This window comes from Panthera leo, chromosome C1 (assembly GCF_018350215.1).
Source record: "Panthera leo isolate Ple1 chromosome C1, P.leo_Ple1_pat1.1, whole genome shotgun sequence".
NCBI classification, from domain to species: domain Eukaryota; kingdom Metazoa; phylum Chordata; class Mammalia; order Carnivora; family Felidae; genus Panthera; species Panthera leo.
Genome location: NC_056686.1, coordinates 17,295,797 through 17,314,358, shown reverse-complemented (window position 1 = coordinate 17,314,358; position 18,562 = coordinate 17,295,797). Strand labels below are relative to the sequence as shown.

Sequence of the window (18,562 nt, the reverse complement as noted above, 5' to 3'; positions counted from 1 at the left end):
ACAGGGGAAAGGGTTCCCCACATGATGGGGGAGGGGAGCTGGCCAGACACAAACAGCAGATGGCCACTTCAGAGTCAGAGGGGCGAGGGGAGGGTGCTCGTGGCAAAGGAATGGAGATGGGCTGACCGTGGATATTCCTGGAGCTGTGAGGCGATGAGGCCGGGTTAGTCAGGAGAAGGGGAAACAGCGCTTTCAGGGGCCGGCTCTGCCACCCCTTCTGCCCCCTACCCTCACCCCAGGGCCCTCCTTTGCCCTCTGACCCTTCCTTGTGCCCTGTAGCCCCTTGGGGCTCGACAGATGGTCACCCAAGATAGGGGATGGCGGTCTCTGCTTTTTCCAGGTTCAGAATCTGAACAACATTGTCTCATTCCCCCTGGACAGTCTATTGAAGGGGCAACTGAGGGACGGGCGACAGGTGAGTTTCCATTCGGGGAGTGGAGGTGCCCAGAGGTGATGGGATGGAGTAAGAAAGAGGTGGGCAGGGGACCGAAGGGCAGACAGGGCTGGGCTGAAGCCGGAGGTCAGGTGAGGCTGTCACAGTGGGAGTGCTGACCCTCGGAGGGGCGGGAAGACCTGGCTTTGGGGTCAGTCTGGGATGGCTGAACTGTTGTCTGCCGGGGCCCTTACGGGAAACGGGTCAGGCAATTCTTACCACAACCCTACGAGGTGGGTTCTGTAGGTACTGCCGTCCCTGTTCTGCAGTTGAGGAGATCGAGGCCCAGGGAGTTTGGTAACCTGTTTACAGGTTACCTGGCTAGTCCAAGGAGCCAGGGTGGGATCTGGGGCTACCAACTCCAGTGTTGGCTGCTCTCTGCACCTGGCAGCCCTAGCCTCCAGGCAGAGCAGAACTCAAAGAAAGCGACAGAATAATCTCCCTGAGAAGTCTGCCCCAGAAGGCCCAGGGGAGAAGCTGTCCTCCTTCCAGAGACTTCCCTCTTGCCTTAGGCCGGCCACCAGCCTGGGAACCGCCCAAACCAGCCAGGCAGCTTTTTTAACTTGGCTGACGGGGACAGTTCTGGAGGGTGTGAGCACTCCAGCTGGATGAGGCCCAGGCAAACCAGGCCAGAGATCAGCCAGGTCTCACCGGCTTGCTGTGTGGCCCTGAGTAGACTCCTCAGCCTCTCTGTGCGTGTGTCCCTCTACGTGTACCCTTCCTGTGGAGAGGATGATCTGGTTCCAGGCACAAGAAAGGGTGGGATAAAGTTAGGGGAGGAGTCTGACTTCCATCTTCCTCATTCTCTTGGCGATCTCTGCCTTCTGAGAAAGAGGACTCAGAATTCTTCCCGTACCTCAGGCCAAGGCCCACCAAACCCAGCTGATTCTTAGCAGCTATAGGAAGAGGTCAGGTGGGAGAAGGGGTTCAGTCCTGAGAAATGGTGCTGGTCGGGTCTCGTTTGGGGGGTGAGGTTTACAGTAAGGGCTATGGGGCAGGGGTTGGTTGGAGTATGGCTCTGAGCAGCATAGGGGAGCATGAAAGCACAGGGTCCTCCTAAAGGTAGCAAAGCATACTGTTGATTCCAGCCCCCAAGTGCCCCTTTGGGCAAATTGTTCTTTTTTTTTAGTTTAGTTTTTTATTTTGAGAGTGTGTGTGTGTGTGTGTGTGTGTGCACGCACACTCCCATGTGTAAGTGGGGGAGGGGCAGTGAGAGAGCATTCCAAGCAGGCTCCCCCACACGGGGCTCCAAACTCACAAACCATGAGATCGTGACCTGAGCTGAAATCGAGAAGAGTCAAGAGTCAGTCGCTTAACTGACTGCGCCACCCAGGCGCCCCTGGGCAAATTGTTCTTTTTAAACCACAGGATTCCAAAAAGCAGCTGGAGAAGGCGTGGAAGGACTACGAAGCCAAAATGTAAGTGGCTGCGGTCAGGGTGGTTTGCCCAGGGGAGCGAATCTTGTGTTGCAGAAGGAGGCTGGACAGGGGGAGAACCTCAGTGCTGCCAGGACGTGTCACCCAAAAGCGCATGGCATCTCACTCTCTAACATTTTTTTTTTTAATGTCTATTTATTTTTGAGATAGAGTGTGAGCCAGGGAGGGTCAGAGAGAGAGGGAGACACAGAATCTGCAGCAGGCCCCAGGCTCTGAGCCTGGACAAAAAGGCCCAACGCGGGGTTCGAACTCACGAACTGTGAGATCGTGACCTGAACCGAAGTTGGTTCAGCTTAACTGACTGAGCCACCCAGGCACCCGCCATCTCACTCTCTAGAGGCATTTACAGGAGGTGATCTATGCCCAGGCCTGACAGGAGTCTGGGGGCTGGACTGCAGGACCACCAAAGGGGGGCAGTTGTGAAGGGTCCTCGAGATCCTGCTCTCAGAGACCCATCTGCTCAGTGGTGCCAGAAGTGGGCAGAGAGAGGGAAAGGCTGCATGCCAGTAAGTCTCCACAACCACCCAGCCTGTGCGGGAGGTGTTAGCCTCCCAAGCGTCAGGAGGAATTGGAGGCTCAGACGGGTTAAGTCGCCTGCCTAAGGCCACACGGGGAGGCGGAGGCGGAGCTGGGGTTCCCGCCCCTTCATCCTCTTTCTGCAACACCAGGTGGTTATTTGTAAGCGTTTAGTCGGACATAGAGGAGGAAAGGGAGTCAGTGTCAGACCCGCGCCTCTTGTGCGCACCTCACGATACTCCAGACCTCTCACTGGCTACTGGCACATCATGGGGACGGAAGGAGCCAGTCCCCCCAGAGCAGAGACTCCTCGGGCCCTGTCTATAGGACTCTGCCAGGGCCCGGCCAGGCCCACCGTACCTCAGAGCTCTGTTTACTATTTGTAAACTGTTGTCTTCTCTTGCATTTTGCAAAAGCAGTATGTGTCCATTGTGAATAACTCAGGAAATGAGGAGGAAAGAAGAAAAAACTTTAATTATCCTTAGGAGAGGATGAGGGCCCTGTGGGGAACAGCTAGTACTTCTGTTATATGAGTGTTTTTTTTTTTTTTTACGTTTATTTATTTTTGAGACAGAGAGAGCATGAACGGGGGAGGGTCAGAGAGAGAGGGAGACACAGAATCGGAAGCAGGCTCCAGGCTCTGAGCCGTCAGCCCAGAGCCCGACGCGGGGCTCGAACTCACGGACCGCGAGATCATGACCTGAGCCGAAGTCGGCCGCCCAACCGACTGAGCCACCCAGGCGCCCCTGTTATTTGAGTGTTTTTACATAGTATGGGCGGATGCTCTAGTTTTATCACTTAAAAAAGTGGGAGGAGGGGAAACTACCAAAGACCAAAAGGAAAATTCTTTAATAATAATTAAAAAAAGCTTATTTATTTTGAGAGAGAAAGAGGGAGAGAGAATCCCAAGCAGGTTCTGTGCTGTCAGCACAGAACCAGACAAGGGGGTCAGACTCACAAACCATGAGATCATGACCTGACGGAAATCAGGAGTTGGATGCTTAACAGACTGAGCCACCAGGAGCCCTGGAAAAGCTTAATTTCCAAGACCAAAGCATTAACAACTTTCTAGTCATTTTCCTATATATAAAGAAATATTTTTTACAAGACTGAGAACATAATAATCATATTGAGTTTTCTTTTACTTAAAAATACATTATGACCCAGGCGCCTGGGTAGCTCAGTCATTAAGCCTCTGACTTCCGCTCAGGTCATGATCTCACGGCCTATGAGTTCGGTCCCGCATCAGGCTCTGTCTGCACCGACGGTGCGGAGCCTGCTTGGGATTCTCTCTCGCTTCCTCTCTCTCTTTGCCCCGCCCCTACTCATGCTTTCTCTCTCTCTGTCTCTCAAAATAAATAAGAAAATAAAAATAAAACTTAAAATACATCATGACCGTCTTTCCACATCATTGCATATTCATATACATCGTCACTTAAATGGGCACACTGTGTTTCAACATACGCATGATCCGTAATGTATTTCTTCCGCCCCTGACTTTGGGGAAGCATCCTTGGAACTAAATGTTTGCTCTCTCCCAGAATCATTACTTCTGTAGGTTCAATTCTAAGAAGGAGATCCTGGAGCTTTAGTGTTCCTCCAGCCCCAGGGAGGCTGAAGGAAGGCCAGGACTCCCCACTCCAGCAGCGCTCAGGTCTCTACTGCTGTTGTGCCTGTAGACCCTCCGCCCCGCCCCGGGGGAGGGTGTGGGAACGGTGGTGGGCGTGGCCATCTGCTCTCTTTAGAGCCCCAGAGAGGGGCGTGGCCACGCAGGCAGTCTTCCCAGCAATTTGATGTGGGGCCATCACATGGTCTGCGTCTTCCTGAGTTCCCTTGACTAAGCCGTCAGCCTTGCAGGGCATCACCTACCAAGTGGAAAGAATAAGCCCCACTCTGCTGACCATCTCCAACCAGCTCTGCTTTTACCAGATTTACATACACATACATATACGTATGTTTTTGTATATGATTTTGTTTGTAAGTAATCTCTACACCTCACATGGGGCTCAAACTTACAACCCTGAGATCAAGAGTCGCATGCTCCACTGACCGAGCCACAGTCAGGCGCCCCGTACCAGATTTACGTATTGATCTTGCCTGCAAGGTTTTGTTTAAGAAAAGACTGTGTAATTGATAGGGAGAGAGGGGCTTGGTGAGGGTTGTTCAGTGAGTAATCCACAGGGCCTGGACTAGAACCCAGTGCTCTTTCTGCCCTGCTCCGCGGTCTCCTGGCTCCTGCCGGGCACGTTACATAGGCTGAGCTACCTGTCCTGGCACAGGCGTCTGTTACGCTCCTTTTTATGAGGGCTTCAGGTATAGCTAGATATTGGTGCGCTGTGAGTTACTGTAATTTCCACCTCATGCTTACCAAACCAGTCTGGGCAGCAGCTGGAAGGGCCCAGAATAGCGTCTGTTGGATACCACCAGGAGCCTCACTTCCTGGTTGTTCATATAGGAGGAGGGCTCCCCTGTCCACCTGGAGCTGTGAAGAAAGGCATCCCTTGGGCAGGGACCTAGTTTTTCTAGGGTGTTCCCTGTGCAAGTCTCTTTCCTCATCTGAGAAATGGGGCCAGTGACACCCTTGCAGGGTTGGTGTGGAGATGACATAAACACAGTGCATATGAAGCACCTGGTGCTGTGGTTCCACAAGTATTTATCTGAGCCAGATAAATCTTTCTGAGCCAGAACTGCGATCAGAGTAACACAGCAAGGGGCTGACAGGCAGGATCCCAGGCCTCTGCTCCTAGCATTTCCCCTGGCCAGCTTGGGCTCTTGGACAGTCCCTTCCCTCCTCTGGGTCTCAGCTTCATCTTCTGTGAAACAGTCTCTGACTGTGGCCTATCAGAAAAGATACCGTGGGCGTGGGTGAACTGGGTGATGGGGCTTAATGAGTGCACTTACCGTGATGAGCAGAGAGTAATGTCTAGAACCGTCGAACACTGTATTATACACCTGAAACTAATAGGACACCATGCGTTAACCATACTGGAATTAAAATTTTAAAGTTAATAAAATAAATACAATTTTTTTAAAAAAAGAAAAAAAAAAAAAAAGAGACACTGTGCCTGTCACCAGCAGAGGGAACCAGACAGGGAAGGAGGGATGGGGCAAATCTGGGACACAGCGTTGGTTACCAGTGCCGTCCCCAAGCCTGGAGCATCCGACAGACTGGATGGTGGCTTGAATCCAGATGCTGGGTTCAAATCCTAGCTCCAGCAGTTACTAGCCGAGAGATTTGGACATGTGACTTGTCTCGGCCTCAGGCTCCTCACCTATAAAATGGGGTGATGATTCCTGCCTCCTGGGGTTATCACTTTAGCATGTGAAGAGTCTAGCAGAGTGCCCAACACAATATCAGTGCTTAAAAATAATAATTAGTAATAATAGCAGCTGGTACTTATACTTACTTATAAGCTTCTTTTACCTTAGGTACCATGATAAGCTCTTTACATCTGTTATCTGATGTATTTATTCCCCTTGGCAGGGAAGGGGGCTGTTATTATCCCCAATTTATAGGTAAGAAATAAGGAAGAGAGTGCCACCCCAATCCCTGCCCTAGTGGATCCCACTGGTTCGTAAGCGAGAAGAGAGGTGGGTGGATAAATAATGAAGATACAAAGCGACGGTGCCGTGAGAATAGTGTCGGCGTTGAGGCGGCAGACAAGACAGGTGGTTTCGATCGGGTGGAGGGAAGGGTGGCCGGGGGAGGCATCACAGGAGAGGCGATTCCAAGGCATCAGGTCAGCGGGTGCATGGTTCGTTTTGATTCCTTTCCTCTCCTCCATCCTCCTCACTGACCCCCTCACTCCACCGGGAGTGCCTGCTCCCCGTCTGAATACTACACTGCTCCCCGAAGTCCCCTTCTCCAGTAACCTTGGTCTTCTCAGTAACTAGCATTTCACTGCTTTTCACTCAATATTCATTTCACTCCTTCTGCTGCAACTCCATTCAAAGGAAATAAAATATTCCCAGCATGGGAAATGTTTCTACAACATTGGTGATCCTTTGAGGACAGGGAGGGAATAGGACTTGCTCTTTTCTGGGAAGGGTGTGGTGGAATAAAAAGCAAGTCCCCAGCTAGTAGTCTGAGGTCATCTCAGACCTGGTAGGGTATGGCTCTGTAGATTACCTTAGCTGAGGCAGGGACAGAGCTGTGGTAATTCATGAAGCCATTTATACTTTACAGCTTGTCTCTATCCTGAGCTAACTAGCCTCTGTCCTTTAATCTCCACTAGAGCCTATACGAAAAATATTAAATAAATCAGGAAGTACCCCATGCTAAAAACAAACAAAACATTATCTAAAGGAATCACCAGTAGTTACTATCATACTCATCAATATCATTAGCATCATCATAATCCTGACGGCTTACCGTATGCCAGGGGCTACTGTACCGTGCATTATGCCATCTGAGAACAGGCAGCATTTGTTTCATTTTGGAAATGGGAGACATTGAAGCTTAGATTTATAAAGGTTAAGTGAGAGAGCTGCTATTCAAATCTAGAACACACATTTCTAGCCACTGTCCCATGTTGTGCTTCCTTTTCACCCATTTACTCTTGAGCAGACGTCTTTCCATGCCAGTACGTATAGATCTTCCTTATCCTTTTTAACGGCTGCATAGTATTCCCACAGATGGCCAGAGCATAATGTATCTATTTCCCACTGATAGCCATCTAGCTTATTTTTCACTTTTACTAGTGAAAGATGAGGTTAGCAGTGTGCATGGGAGATGCCTCCACCCCTCCCAGCCGCTCTGCCTGCTTTGTCTCCTGCCCTCTTAGCAAGCTGCCAGGCTCACTGCGGGCACACCACAGCCTTAGCCATTGCCCCTCCCTGCTGCTCATCTTCTGATCCCCTGAAATAGCATCTGCCATGACCCCCCCCCGCCCCGGCCCAGTTCACAGGGTCAGTCCCCACCCTAACTCCACCAGCCTGCCACAGACTCCCTCTCGGGGTATCATAAAGCTTTAGGGAAAGGAAAAATAACCACTCCCGAGAAAAAAAATTTTTAAACCTACAGACCCCCACTCTAGAGTAGTGGGGCTCACTCAGGGGCACCCCCCCCCCCAGTAGACATTTCTGGCTGTCACAACTGGGAGATGCTACTGACGTCTAGTGGGTAGAGGTCAGGGGTGCCGCTAAACATCCTACATCTACTGAACAGCTCCATATTCAAGGAATTATCTGGTCAGAACATCCGTAGTTCCACGGTTGAGGAATGGCTCAACGGGTCTCCAGGGACAGATCCTGCATGTAAACACTGACCTCAGTAGGGCCTGGAACTTTAAGGCCAGAATGGACCTGAGGACTCTGCCTAGGCCTTTGCTTCCCTAGTTTACAGACAGGAAAACCGAGGCCTGGAGGGACCTATGATAATACTAGCTGTAGGGTCGTCCGTGTGCTAAGTCTTCTGCATACTTTGTCTCATCTGGGTACAGATAAGGATCCCCATTTCCCGGCTGAGGAGACTGAGGCTTGGGGAGGGGTAGTGATCCTTGTAATGTATCCCACAGTTGTCATCTTTGCTCAGGGCTGGTACCTACTTGGAAGCAAAACTGATAAGCAAGACATCTGCTTTACAGAGGATTTGTGGTTACATGTGCCCAGCCCCAGATGTGGAAACACTCTCCCGGCTGAGAGTGGGTGGTCTGATGGGCGTGGGATTTCCAGGAAATCGTTTACAAACAGATCCAGCCACCCCCAAAGAGGGAAAACAGCCAACCCTTGAGATCTTGTAGGGGGAAGGCCCAGGTTACTCTTAGCTACAAGCTGTCTTTGCTCACAAAGAAAAAGACAAAGGTTTTCTAAGCTTTAGATGGGAAGCTCCATGGTTCAGAAGTATGAAGGTACCTACTGATCCTCTGAGCCACTGATCCTTCCGGCAAAATCAGCCTGGTCACCCCAAACCCCACCTGGCCCTAATCTAAGCCTGTCGCCTTCCTGCATAAAAGCCTTCAGCTCCTTCCCATCGCTCTTGGGAGCAATGATCTGAATTAGGCCCCGCGTGATCTGGCCCCTCTGTGCCTCACCTGGAGCCCCTTCCTCTCCATCTCCGTCCCTGAGCCCCGATGCCCCCTGCCTCCGGCTACCACGTGGTCTGATGCTCCTAGCTTCCTCCAAGGCTACCTCTCAGCCTTTCAGATCTCACCTCAAACAGCACTCCCTGAGCAGCCGGGCGAGGTCGGATCCCCTATTTTAGTCTTCGCGGCTGCGATTTGATTCCTTTCCCCCCACCTGGATCCTCCTTGTTCACCATTGTCCCCCAGCCCTACCACACAGCTGGCACCCAGGAGGGCCCCCTCACTCTCGTGTGCCCGTGGCAGAGAGGGGCATGTGGAGGTGGTGGGTGGTGAAAGGGGCTATGGCAAGAGTTGTTCGGGCCTCTCTTTCCTTGGGGCCTAGGGCCAGGCTGGAGAAGGAAAGGGACCGGGCCAGAGTGACAGGAGGGAGCCCTGGGGAGGTGGCCCAGGACACACAGAGAGAACGGCGCGTCTTCCAGCTGCACATGTGTGAGGTAAGGGGCGCCGCAGGGGTGAGGGGAGGTTGGGATGTGTCTCTTCGCCTCCCGAACCCCCGGGGTCCTATCCAGATGGCACTTGAGATATCACCGAGGTTCAGTCACGGCCAAGGTTAGCCCGGGGTGGGGACAGCAGCCCCTTGCCCCCAGGATTCAGCTTCTGCACACGCTGCACACTTAGCCCTGCTCTTTCCCCAGTATCTGCTGAGAGCCGGGGAGAGCCAGATGAAGCAGGGTCCTGATTTCCTGCAAAGCCTCATCAAGTTCTTCCACGCCCAGCACAAGTAGGTTTCTTCTCCCTTGTCCCCACCCCCACCCCCACCCCATGGCCCTCACCATTAACCCTTCAGACAACACAAAACAAGGCCCATCCCCAGGATCTGGCAGGCCCTCGAGGATTCCGCCTGTGCCTTGTTGGGAATGCTTTCTAGGGCTCCTCTTTACTGGGGGCTCCCCATGTATCAGGCACTAGGTACTTCTACACGTTTGCGCTCACTCAGTCCCCCAACAGCCCCGTGAGCCAGGAGAAACCCCCATTCGTCCTCAGAAAACTGCAGCTCAGATTTACTAACATCACGCAGCTGGGACGCGGGATCTGGACCCAGACAACTTTGACTCCAGAGAGCTTGCTCCTGACAGGCAGGCTGTACTGCCCCCAGGGGCCCTGTGATCCTTGGAGCACCTTCTCTCACCCTTCCTGCCTCCCTCATTCTCCTCTTTCTTGTCCCCCGTTTGGCCTCACGCCTCTTAGCTTTTTCCAAGATGGCTGGAAGGCCGCTCAGAGCCTGTCCCCCTTCATCGAGAAGCTGGCAGCCTCTGTACATGCAGTAAGTCGGGCCTCACCCTTGGGCACGTGGTCAAGTCCTCTGTCTTTCCGGGAGAATCTGGGGGTGTGGAAGAGCTGGCCCCTGCCCAGAGAGCAAGGCTGCTGCCCTGCAAGTCTTGGTCCGGGCTGTGCACCCGGCACATCTGTGGGCTGACAGCGGGGTCCTGCCTTCTGTCCCATAGCTGCGTCAAGCCCAGGAGGAGGAGCTACAGAAGCTGACCCAGCTCCGGGACTCCCTCCGAGGGACACTGCAGCTTGAGAGCAGAGAGGTCAGCCCCTCAGTCATGCCCACATGAATGCCTTCTCCCAAGGCCGGCCATGGAGGGAGGGAGAGAAGGAAGATCCCACTTCAAGGGGCCCTTGAGAAGTCTCCCTGAGTGAGACCCCCGCGCAGTGAGGCTCTTCCCAGACGCCCTAAGGTGTCCTTTGCGTGTCCGAGGAACAGGAGAATCTGAGCCGGAAGAACTCGGGAGGTGGCTACAGCATCCATCAGCACCAAGGCAACAAGCAGTTTGGGACGGAGAAGGTGGGCTTTCTGTACAAGAAAAGTGACGGGTAAGTCACTCAGAGAGCTCAAGTAACTTGCCCAAAGCCACACGGCCAGTAAACAATGGTTGGGGGAGCCGCCCAGGGGGACTGTTCTCATCATTTGCATAGACTCTGAGGGTTCCAGCACCCCTCCGCTCTAGCAGTGCAAGATCTTCAGAATCCTAGGCACATGAACTCCTGCTGGAACTTACTGGTTGTTCTTAACTTGAAAAAGAATAATAGTAGCAGCTAGCCCTTACTGAACACTTATTAGGCCCTACGCTGTCCCCGTGCCTTCACCCTTAACCTCTCTAATATACGGAATATGCCTGGGAATGAAAGCGTTGACTGTGCCTTGCTCCCTGGTGTAAAAAAAAAAAAAAAAAAAAAAAAAAAAAAAAAAAAAATCAGTCTGTGAAATGCAAAGGCTCCGGGGGATGTATTCATGTTTCTGTTTACTAATCAGCTTTTATCAGAGAAGAATAGCTTTGTTATACCAATTAATATTCACCTCTTAAAGAAGTACCAAGTAGCTTTGGATTGTGGGTTTGCTAATTTCTGTTTTGGGGGTCTCAGTATCTATCTTGCTTTATCCTTAATCATAATGCATCGGTGTGGTCAAGGGCCTGATGCTCCTGTCAGACTAGGAGCTCCCTAAGGGTTGGGAGCAGTGTCTCCTTCATCAGACTAGAAGCTCTCAGAGGGCCAGGGTCACATGTTCCCCTTTAGAATAAGGATTCCCAGAGAGTGGGGGCTGTGTTTCCCCCATCAGACTGGGAGCTTCCTCAGGGCAGGACTAGGTCTCCTCCATCAGAAGGGAGCCCCAGAAAGTGAGGGGTGTAGGAGTCAGGGGATGGAAGAGGTGAAGAGGTGTGGCTGGAGGTCATACAGGTGGGGCTGGAGACCTGGCCCAGGGCTGTGTTTTCTGATACGGGGGAGTTGGGCGTGAGCCTTGGGTCAGTGTCTCTCTGTCCCTCTGGGCTCTAGAATTCGAAGAGTCTGGCAGAAAAGGAAGTGTGGAGTCAAGTACGGCTGCCTGACCATCTCACACAGCACGGTGAGGCCTGGAGGAGAGGGGGTCTCAGGGCTCAATAGGTCCTCTCTTCACTGGTCAGAACAAGCCCTCCCTCTAGCACTGGCCCCCAAACCTGGATCCAGGTGGCTGGAGACCCCCTGTGGGAGGAAGGATGGGATTGAAAGCTCCCAACGTAGTCTTGGCCCACACTCCACAATCCATGAGGTGCTGGGAGAGAGGAGATGTGAACTGGAACAGGACTATTATAGCCATTTAACAGATTGGGAAATAGAGGCCTAAGGATTTGGGAGGCCCAGAGGGTAACATGTAAATCCTCTGTCCCCAATTCCCACAGATAAACAGGCCCCCCGTGAAGCTGACCCTGCTGACGTGCCAAGTGAGGCCAAATGCCGAGGAGAAAAAGTGCTTTGACCTGGTGACCCGTGAGTAGTCCCTGTCTCCTCTCCAACAACTGCCTAGGGCTTCTCGAAGAGACCTGTCAGCTCCCAGGAGGCTTCAGTTAGGGGTCTCTGTCCAATCCCACGTGTGTTTATCAAATAGCTGCTGCTGCGGCCATCAGACTCCTTAGGCCCTGGGTGCTCTTTTTAGAAGGTACACCCCACATCCCATTAAACATTAAAATGTACCCACATCCCACATTAAATACGATTATTTCTGTAAAGTATATTTGAATGGATTGGGGTAATTGGGCTTTCAAAATTATCATTTCTTTAGAAGTTTCAGTCTCCATCCTTTGGAGGCTTTGATGCCAGGCTTTACATGGGGACCAGTGCAGGCTGAGAAAGACCCAGATCTCATCCTAGGGAGCTCTCTCTGGCAGGGATGTATCCAGAAGAGAGGTGCAGATACAGCACTGTCAAAGATTAGGGAGCGGAAGCCCTGCCCTGCTGTGAGGAATCAGGAAAGGCTGTTTGGGCCAGAGAGCATTTGAGTGCAGCCTTGAAGAACACACAACACAGAGTTTGGGGGCAGACATTTCAGGGGACAGGACTGGCATGGTGAAAGACATGGGGGCAGGACAATGGGTCTGGCCAGTCTGGCCAGAGTGTAGGGTTCACAGAGGAGAGCGATGGGAGATGAGACCCGGGAAATGCCTCTTAAAGGTTTTGACCTGATTTCCCGGTAATAGGGAGCCACAGGGTGTCCTGGAGCAGGGGGTGGCATGATTAGATTGGAACCTTGGGCACAACAATCTGGCAGCCGGTACAGGTTGGGGGAAGGGGGAGTTGGGGAACAAGGAGACCAGACAGGAGGAGGCTGAGGGCCCAAGTGGGGTGATGGCAGTAGGTTCGGAGGATACTCTGCCTCTGAGCTGGGTGGGGTCCTGTTCCCTGGACCCTGTAACTGGGGTTTCACACAGAGGCTTCTTGTTGGGCTCCTCCTTTGGAGGTGACTTCTGAGAAACTGCCTGTGCTACTGGCCACTGTCATTACCCTCCCCACCCCAGCTCTGCAGAGCCTGGCTCCTCAGGGACAAAAGCCCCCCCCCACCCCCCCCCCCCCCCCGGGCCCAGCTGTTTGGTTGAGGGCTCCCTGGGCCCAGGGAAGGTCCACAGGATTTCTGTGGACCACACACACGTCGGTCTCCCCACAGACAACAGGACATACCACTTCCAGGCAGAGGATGAACATGAGTGTGAGGCGTGAGTGACTCCCCACGGCCAGCCTGGGGGTGGGGTCAGGGGAGCCCTAGCTACCTCCCAGCCTCTGGGGACCCCACCCCTGCGGGTGTCACTCCCGGGCCCCCCGGCATGCTCTCCGCAGGTGGGTGTCAGTGCTACAGAACAGCAAGGACGAGGCCTTGAGCAGTGCCTTCCTCGGGGAGCCCAGCGGCGGCCCGGGGCCCTGGGGGGGCGCTGGGCTGGATGGGGAGCCCCAGGACCTCACGAAGCTGCTCATCGCGGAGGTGAAGAGCAGGCCCGGAAATGGCCAGTGCTGCGACTGCGGAGCTGCAGGTCAGCCAGTGGACGGGGCGGGGAGGGAGGTGGCAGGGGAGGGGAGGGTGGGAGGGGGGGGCCCCCACCCCCCCATCCCCAGGCTCAAGCTTCTCCACCTTGCAGACCCCACGTGGCTCAGCACCAACCTGGGCGTGCTCACCTGCATCCAGTGCTCGGGCGTCCACCGCGAGCTGGGTGTGCGTTTCTCGCGCATGCAGTCCCTCACCTTGGACCTGCTGGGCCCCTCCGAGCTGCTGGTGAGGGTGGGGCGGGGCCAGCGGTGACACTGGGGGCGGGGCCTGGTCGGAGGCTGGACTGGGTCCACTGGCTCAACCTGAGACTGTGGGCCCTGGAGAGGTGGGGCAGGATCCTGACGCGCCGGGAAGGGGGTGATGTGGGGCGGGGGGGCTTCCGGAGGCTCAGTCCCCCAGGGGGCGCTGTCCTAACCACCGGTCTTACCCCCACCACTTTCCTGCGACCCCAGCTGGCCTTGAACATCGGAAACACTCGCTTCAATGAGGTTATGGAGGCCCAGCTGCCCTCACATGGAGGCCCTAAGCCCTCCGCTGAGAGTGACATGTAAGGGGATTATCCGGTGGAGGGGGGACATCCTGGCTGGGGATTCTGCTTTTCCAGCTCCCGTGGTCTCAGGAGGGTCTTGGACCAGAAGTCTGGGGAGAAGGGAGCCTCGGATCTGGAAGGTCTAGGACGTGGTTCTGGGGAAAAGGAGATCCGTATCTCCTGTGGGAGGGTTCCAATTGTGGTTGACTTCGGCAGGAGCTCGCGCAGGGACTATATTGTGGCCAAGTACGTGGAACACAGGTTTGCCCGCCGGTCCGCACCCGAGCCTCAGAGACTGCGGACGGCCATTTGCAACCGGGACCTCCTGTCAGTACTGGAGGCCTTCGCTAACGGGCAGGACTTTGGACAGCTGCTGCCTGGGCCCGAGGGCCAGGTGAGAACCACCCCCAAGGGCCACTTATATCCCACCCGCTCTCTCATACTCCCCAGCCTTTCTCCAGGATCAGCTATTCCCCTCACCCCCTGCCCCGCCTCTGACATCTGCTCAAATCCCACCCGGCAGAGGGGTAAATGGGACCCAGCACTTCAGTCGAGCAGACCTGGGCCAGACTCCTGGCTGTCTGGCTTTTCCAAGCTGTGTGATCTTGAGCAGGTTACTTAACTTCTCTGAGTCTCGTTTTCTCATTTGTAAAATGAGTTGATGATAGCACCCACAGGGTAGAAGTGAGAATTAAGTTATGTATATAAAGGGCCAGGCATATAATATGTGTGCAATGAATATTAGTATCTTTCTGTTTCCTCGACTAGCCTTGGAAATGGGTAAGGGTGCGTCAGAGTAGATCAGGGAAGGCTATTGCATTGGCGACTCCAGTGAGCCGGGAGGGGGTGAGTCAGAGGGGAAGGGTATCAGAGACATGTGAATGGATAAATTGACAGGAGTTGCTGACTGTACATGAAAAAGATCGAATGTCATGTCTTTGTGGGTGGGGCTTCCCAGTGGGCAGCGAGGGTGCAGCACTTAGGTGAGGTAAGAATTTGGAACAGCCTACACGTGAGTGATAGAGCTGAAAGTATGAGGTTAGCTGAGGTCTCAAGGGGCCAGTGAGAGAGAGGAGCAGAGAGAGCCCAGGGCTAAGAACCAAGGCTGGGAAGCACCTGTTATTGGGGGTAAGAGGAGGCAGAGCCAATGAAGGAAGCAGTGAGCGAATGGTCTCTCACCTCCCTCCCAAGCACGTTCCATCCCTGTGGTCTCCTCTCTCAGGGTTCTGGCAGCTTTATGTCGGGAGGTGTCCAGGGCAGCGAGAGTTCAGGAGGGTAATACTGGATTGGGGGCAGGTGGACTGGGGGAAACTCAGAGGTGTGGCTGTGTACCCAGGCACCTGGAGAGCTTGCCCTGCACTTGGCTATCAGAGTCGCCACCCAGGCCTCCCTGCCCCTGGTGGATTTCATCATCCAAAATGGGTGAGAACCTCCCTGCCCATCTGCCCACCTCCTCATACTCCCCCTTGTTCCTTTCTCTTCTCCGTTCCCCTTCCCCCTTCCGTCTTTTTCCCCCCTGACTTTGACCCCTTTGCCTGTCTGTTCCCCTTCCTTCCTCCCCGGCCCCCCACCCCCAGAGGTCACCTGGACGCCAAGGCTGCTGACGGGAACAGTCCCGTGCACTGCGCTGCTCTCTACAATCAGCCCGACTGCCTCAAGCTGCTGCTGAAAGGGAGAGCTTCGGTTGGCACAGGTGGGGCCCCGACGCCTCCTCTGCCAGACTTCCGGTTCCTTACTACCCCTCGTGTGGCACTTCCTGCCTTCTTCCCAGACGGAGAGCCCTGGTAACAAGCATGGGCTTTGCAGACAGACTTGGGTCCTAATCCCAGCTTGCCTCTGACCACCTCTGTGACCTTGGGATCTGTCCATTCATCTGTTGAACCTCAGCTTCCTCATGTGTAAAATGGGTATAATACCACAGACCAAGTAGAGCTGCTAAGAAGATAAAAAAAAAAAAAAAGAATGTGTCTGAAAGTATTTAAGCAAATGAATATTAGCTGAGTTCCAGTAATAGTGATTATAGTAGCCACTATTTATTTACTGTTTCACATGTGCCTGGTAAGGGGCCAAGTGCTCTTGGCACAAGAGCCTCACAACAACCTCAACAGAAAGGTATGAGTATTATACTCACTTTGTAGATGAGCAAATCAAGGCCCAGAGAGGCTAAGTGACTTGCCCAAGATCACGCAGCCAGGAAGTAGCAGAGCCGAGGTTCAAGCGCAGTCTGATTCCAGAGGCCCATCTTAACCTCTAACCTATAATGTCTTTTGACCCTGACCCCTGACTTTACCCCTCACAGTGAACGAGGCAGGAGAGACAGCTGTGGACATAGCCAGGAAGAAGCAGCACAAGGAGTGTGAGGAGCTGGTGAGGTCTAGGAAAGGAGGGGAAGCCCCCGACCCTTCCTCTTTCTCTGCGGAGCCCCTGACCCTCTGAACTGCCAAGGCTTTGTTTTCGGCAGCTGGAGAAGGCCCGGGCGGGGACCCTCGCCTTCCCTCTGCACGTGGACTACTCCTGGGGACTCTCCACAGAGCCTGGCTCCGACAGTGACGAGGAGGAAGAAGAGAAGGTGGGTCCTCACCCCATCTCTCGGGCCTTCGCGAGAGAGCAGATGGAAAGAGCCAGATCGGACCTGCTGTGGGGAGGGGCAGGGCTGAACTGGAGGAACCACACCATCCTTTCTCCCATACCTTTGCCCCTGCAGCGCTGCCCTCTGAAGCCCCCAGCCCAGACCCGCTGGGCCAGCGGGAGGGTCGACCTCAGCAACAAGACGTACGAGGCCATCGCCACCCTGGGACCAGCTGCCCCTCAGAGCGAGAGTGAGGCCTGCCCCCCGCCCTTGCCGGTCAAAAACCCTTCTCGGACCATGGTCCAAGGGCGTGTGGGACATACCAGTGGAGGTATGACTGGCTGCCCAGAAAAATGCTCATCATACCATTCACTGTCACCAGCGCATTGAGTTAAGGGTGCGTGCGTGAGCTCATATCACCCTCATGGTCTCTTGTCAGGCAGAGGTCATCGTGTCCCCCTTACAGGTAAAGGGGCAGAGGTGTGGAGTAACATCCCCCAAACCCCACAGCTAATACGTCCCCGATGTGGGATTCAAACCCGGGTCTGTCTCATTCCAAATTCTTCAATGCTTTCCTTAAATAAAAAGAGAGAGAAGCATTTATTGACCATCCACTGTGTCTCCAGTATTTGGGGAGCTACACACACTGAGACACAGTCTAGTGGGGGAGATAGAAGCTGGAATTCGGGGCGCCTGGGTGGCGCAGTCGGTTAAGCGTCCGACTTCAGCCAGGTCACGATCTCGCGGTCCGTGAGTTCGAGCCCCGCGTCAGGCTCTGGGCTGATGGCTCGGAGCCTGGAGCCTGTTTCCGATTCTGTGTCTCCCTCTCTCTCTGCCCCTCCCCCGTTCATGCTCTGTCTCTCTCTGTCCCAAAAATAAATAAAAAACGTTGGAAAAAAAAAAAAAAAAAAAAAAAAAAAAAGAAGCTGGAATGCAGTTCATTACAATAATAGACACAATGGTATAGAACGTAAATCCCCGCCCCCCCCCCCCCCACACACACAAAGAGTGTAAATCTCAAGAGGACAGGAGTGTTCCGTTGACTAGCATTTCTCCTGCACCTAGCACAGCGCCTGGCTCTTCTCAAGAACTGTTCGTTGAAAGAACGAACAGCCTTGTTCTGGGAGCTCAGGGGAGGGAGGGAGCGTGTCCTGTTGGGACTGGGGAGTGGTTGAGGAAGGCATCCTGTCTGGGTAGCATCTGCGTTGAGCCTGGGGAATGAGCAGAAGAGTCCAGACTGAGACTGAGGGGCAGGAGGGGTAGAAGCCAAAAGTGCATCAGTGTGGCCTGGCCATCATAGCAAATGAGACTGGGCATGGTGGGGAGGAGCTGAAGGGGACCACCGGGGAGGTGGGTGGCATCCGGGAGTGGGGACAGCCATAGACCCTTGAGGCCAAGGACTGCTTTGAATTGAGAACAGAGTAAGTGGTAAAGACAGGCTTTATCATTTCTGATTCTAGATCGTTCCGAAGTCCCCAGCCTGAGCTTAGAGCCTTCTGGGGCCCCTGAGAGCCTGGGCAGTCCAGCCTCCACCCCCTCCGGCCTCACAAGCCCTGGGGAAGCTGGAGGTCCCAGCCAAACCCCCCCACCGAGCTCTGAGGAGGGCCTCTGGGAGCCCCCGGGCCCCTCCCGCCCCAGCCTGACATCTGGAACCACCCCCACGGAGATGTATCCCCCGGTCAAGTTCAGGTGAGGGCCCAGCTGGGCAAGTCTCCCCTCTCCCTCTGCACATCATGTATTTCCCCACCCGTCAGTGGTGCCTACCTAAGGCCTGGGATACCTCCCTGCTCTGAGGCCCATGACTAACACAGAATGCTAGCCCTTGAGTGGAGGGTGAGTGGGCCCCTTGCCCCTCACACACCTGCTCCTGAGTCTGGGAAGGAGCCTGAGACCCAGACTGCTGGAGGCCAAGTGAAGGCTTAGTCCCTCCTGTCTAGAGGCGGGAGTCGGGAGGCTCTCAGTGGGATCTCTGCTGTGTTCCCACCTCCAGCGCAGGATCCAGTCCTCCCTTCCCTGGAAACAAGCCCTTTCAGTTTGCAGTTTGGGGGGTAGATACGGGGAAGTCTCCAGAGCCCTCGGGAGTCAGTTCTAAGCCTGGGGGCCTCGAGGGGTTCTCTACCCACCTGCTTAGGCCCCAGCCTATACCTGAGCTCTTTTCCCCCGCACTAAGGGGCTCTCAGTGTGAGGTCACATTGGCCTTT

The 18,562-nt window shown here is 54.2% G+C and overlaps 1 protein-coding gene across 1 annotated transcript in view; it reads left to right on the top strand.

The window, feature by feature from the left end:
* The window catches only part of ASAP3 (ArfGAP with SH3 domain, ankyrin repeat and PH domain 3), a 48,882-nt gene that overhangs the window by 27,581 nt on the left and 2,739 nt on the right, over positions 1 to 18,562 (top strand). The window contains 20 exon segments of the mRNA XM_042951924.1: positions 341 to 415; positions 1,802 to 1,851; positions 8,791 to 8,902; positions 9,104 to 9,189; positions 9,657 to 9,732; positions 9,914 to 10,000; positions 10,177 to 10,286; positions 11,247 to 11,316; positions 11,630 to 11,717; positions 12,889 to 12,937; positions 13,059 to 13,249; positions 13,355 to 13,488; positions 13,716 to 13,810; positions 14,009 to 14,186; positions 15,129 to 15,214; positions 15,370 to 15,485; positions 16,092 to 16,159; positions 16,254 to 16,361; positions 16,497 to 16,692; positions 17,822 to 18,050. Coding sequence (XP_042807858.1) covers positions 341 to 415; positions 1,802 to 1,851; positions 8,791 to 8,902; positions 9,104 to 9,189; positions 9,657 to 9,732; positions 9,914 to 10,000; positions 10,177 to 10,286; positions 11,247 to 11,316; positions 11,630 to 11,717; positions 12,889 to 12,937; positions 13,059 to 13,249; positions 13,355 to 13,488; positions 13,716 to 13,810; positions 14,009 to 14,186; positions 15,129 to 15,214; positions 15,370 to 15,485; positions 16,092 to 16,159; positions 16,254 to 16,361; positions 16,497 to 16,692; positions 17,822 to 18,050 — 2,204 coding nt within the window.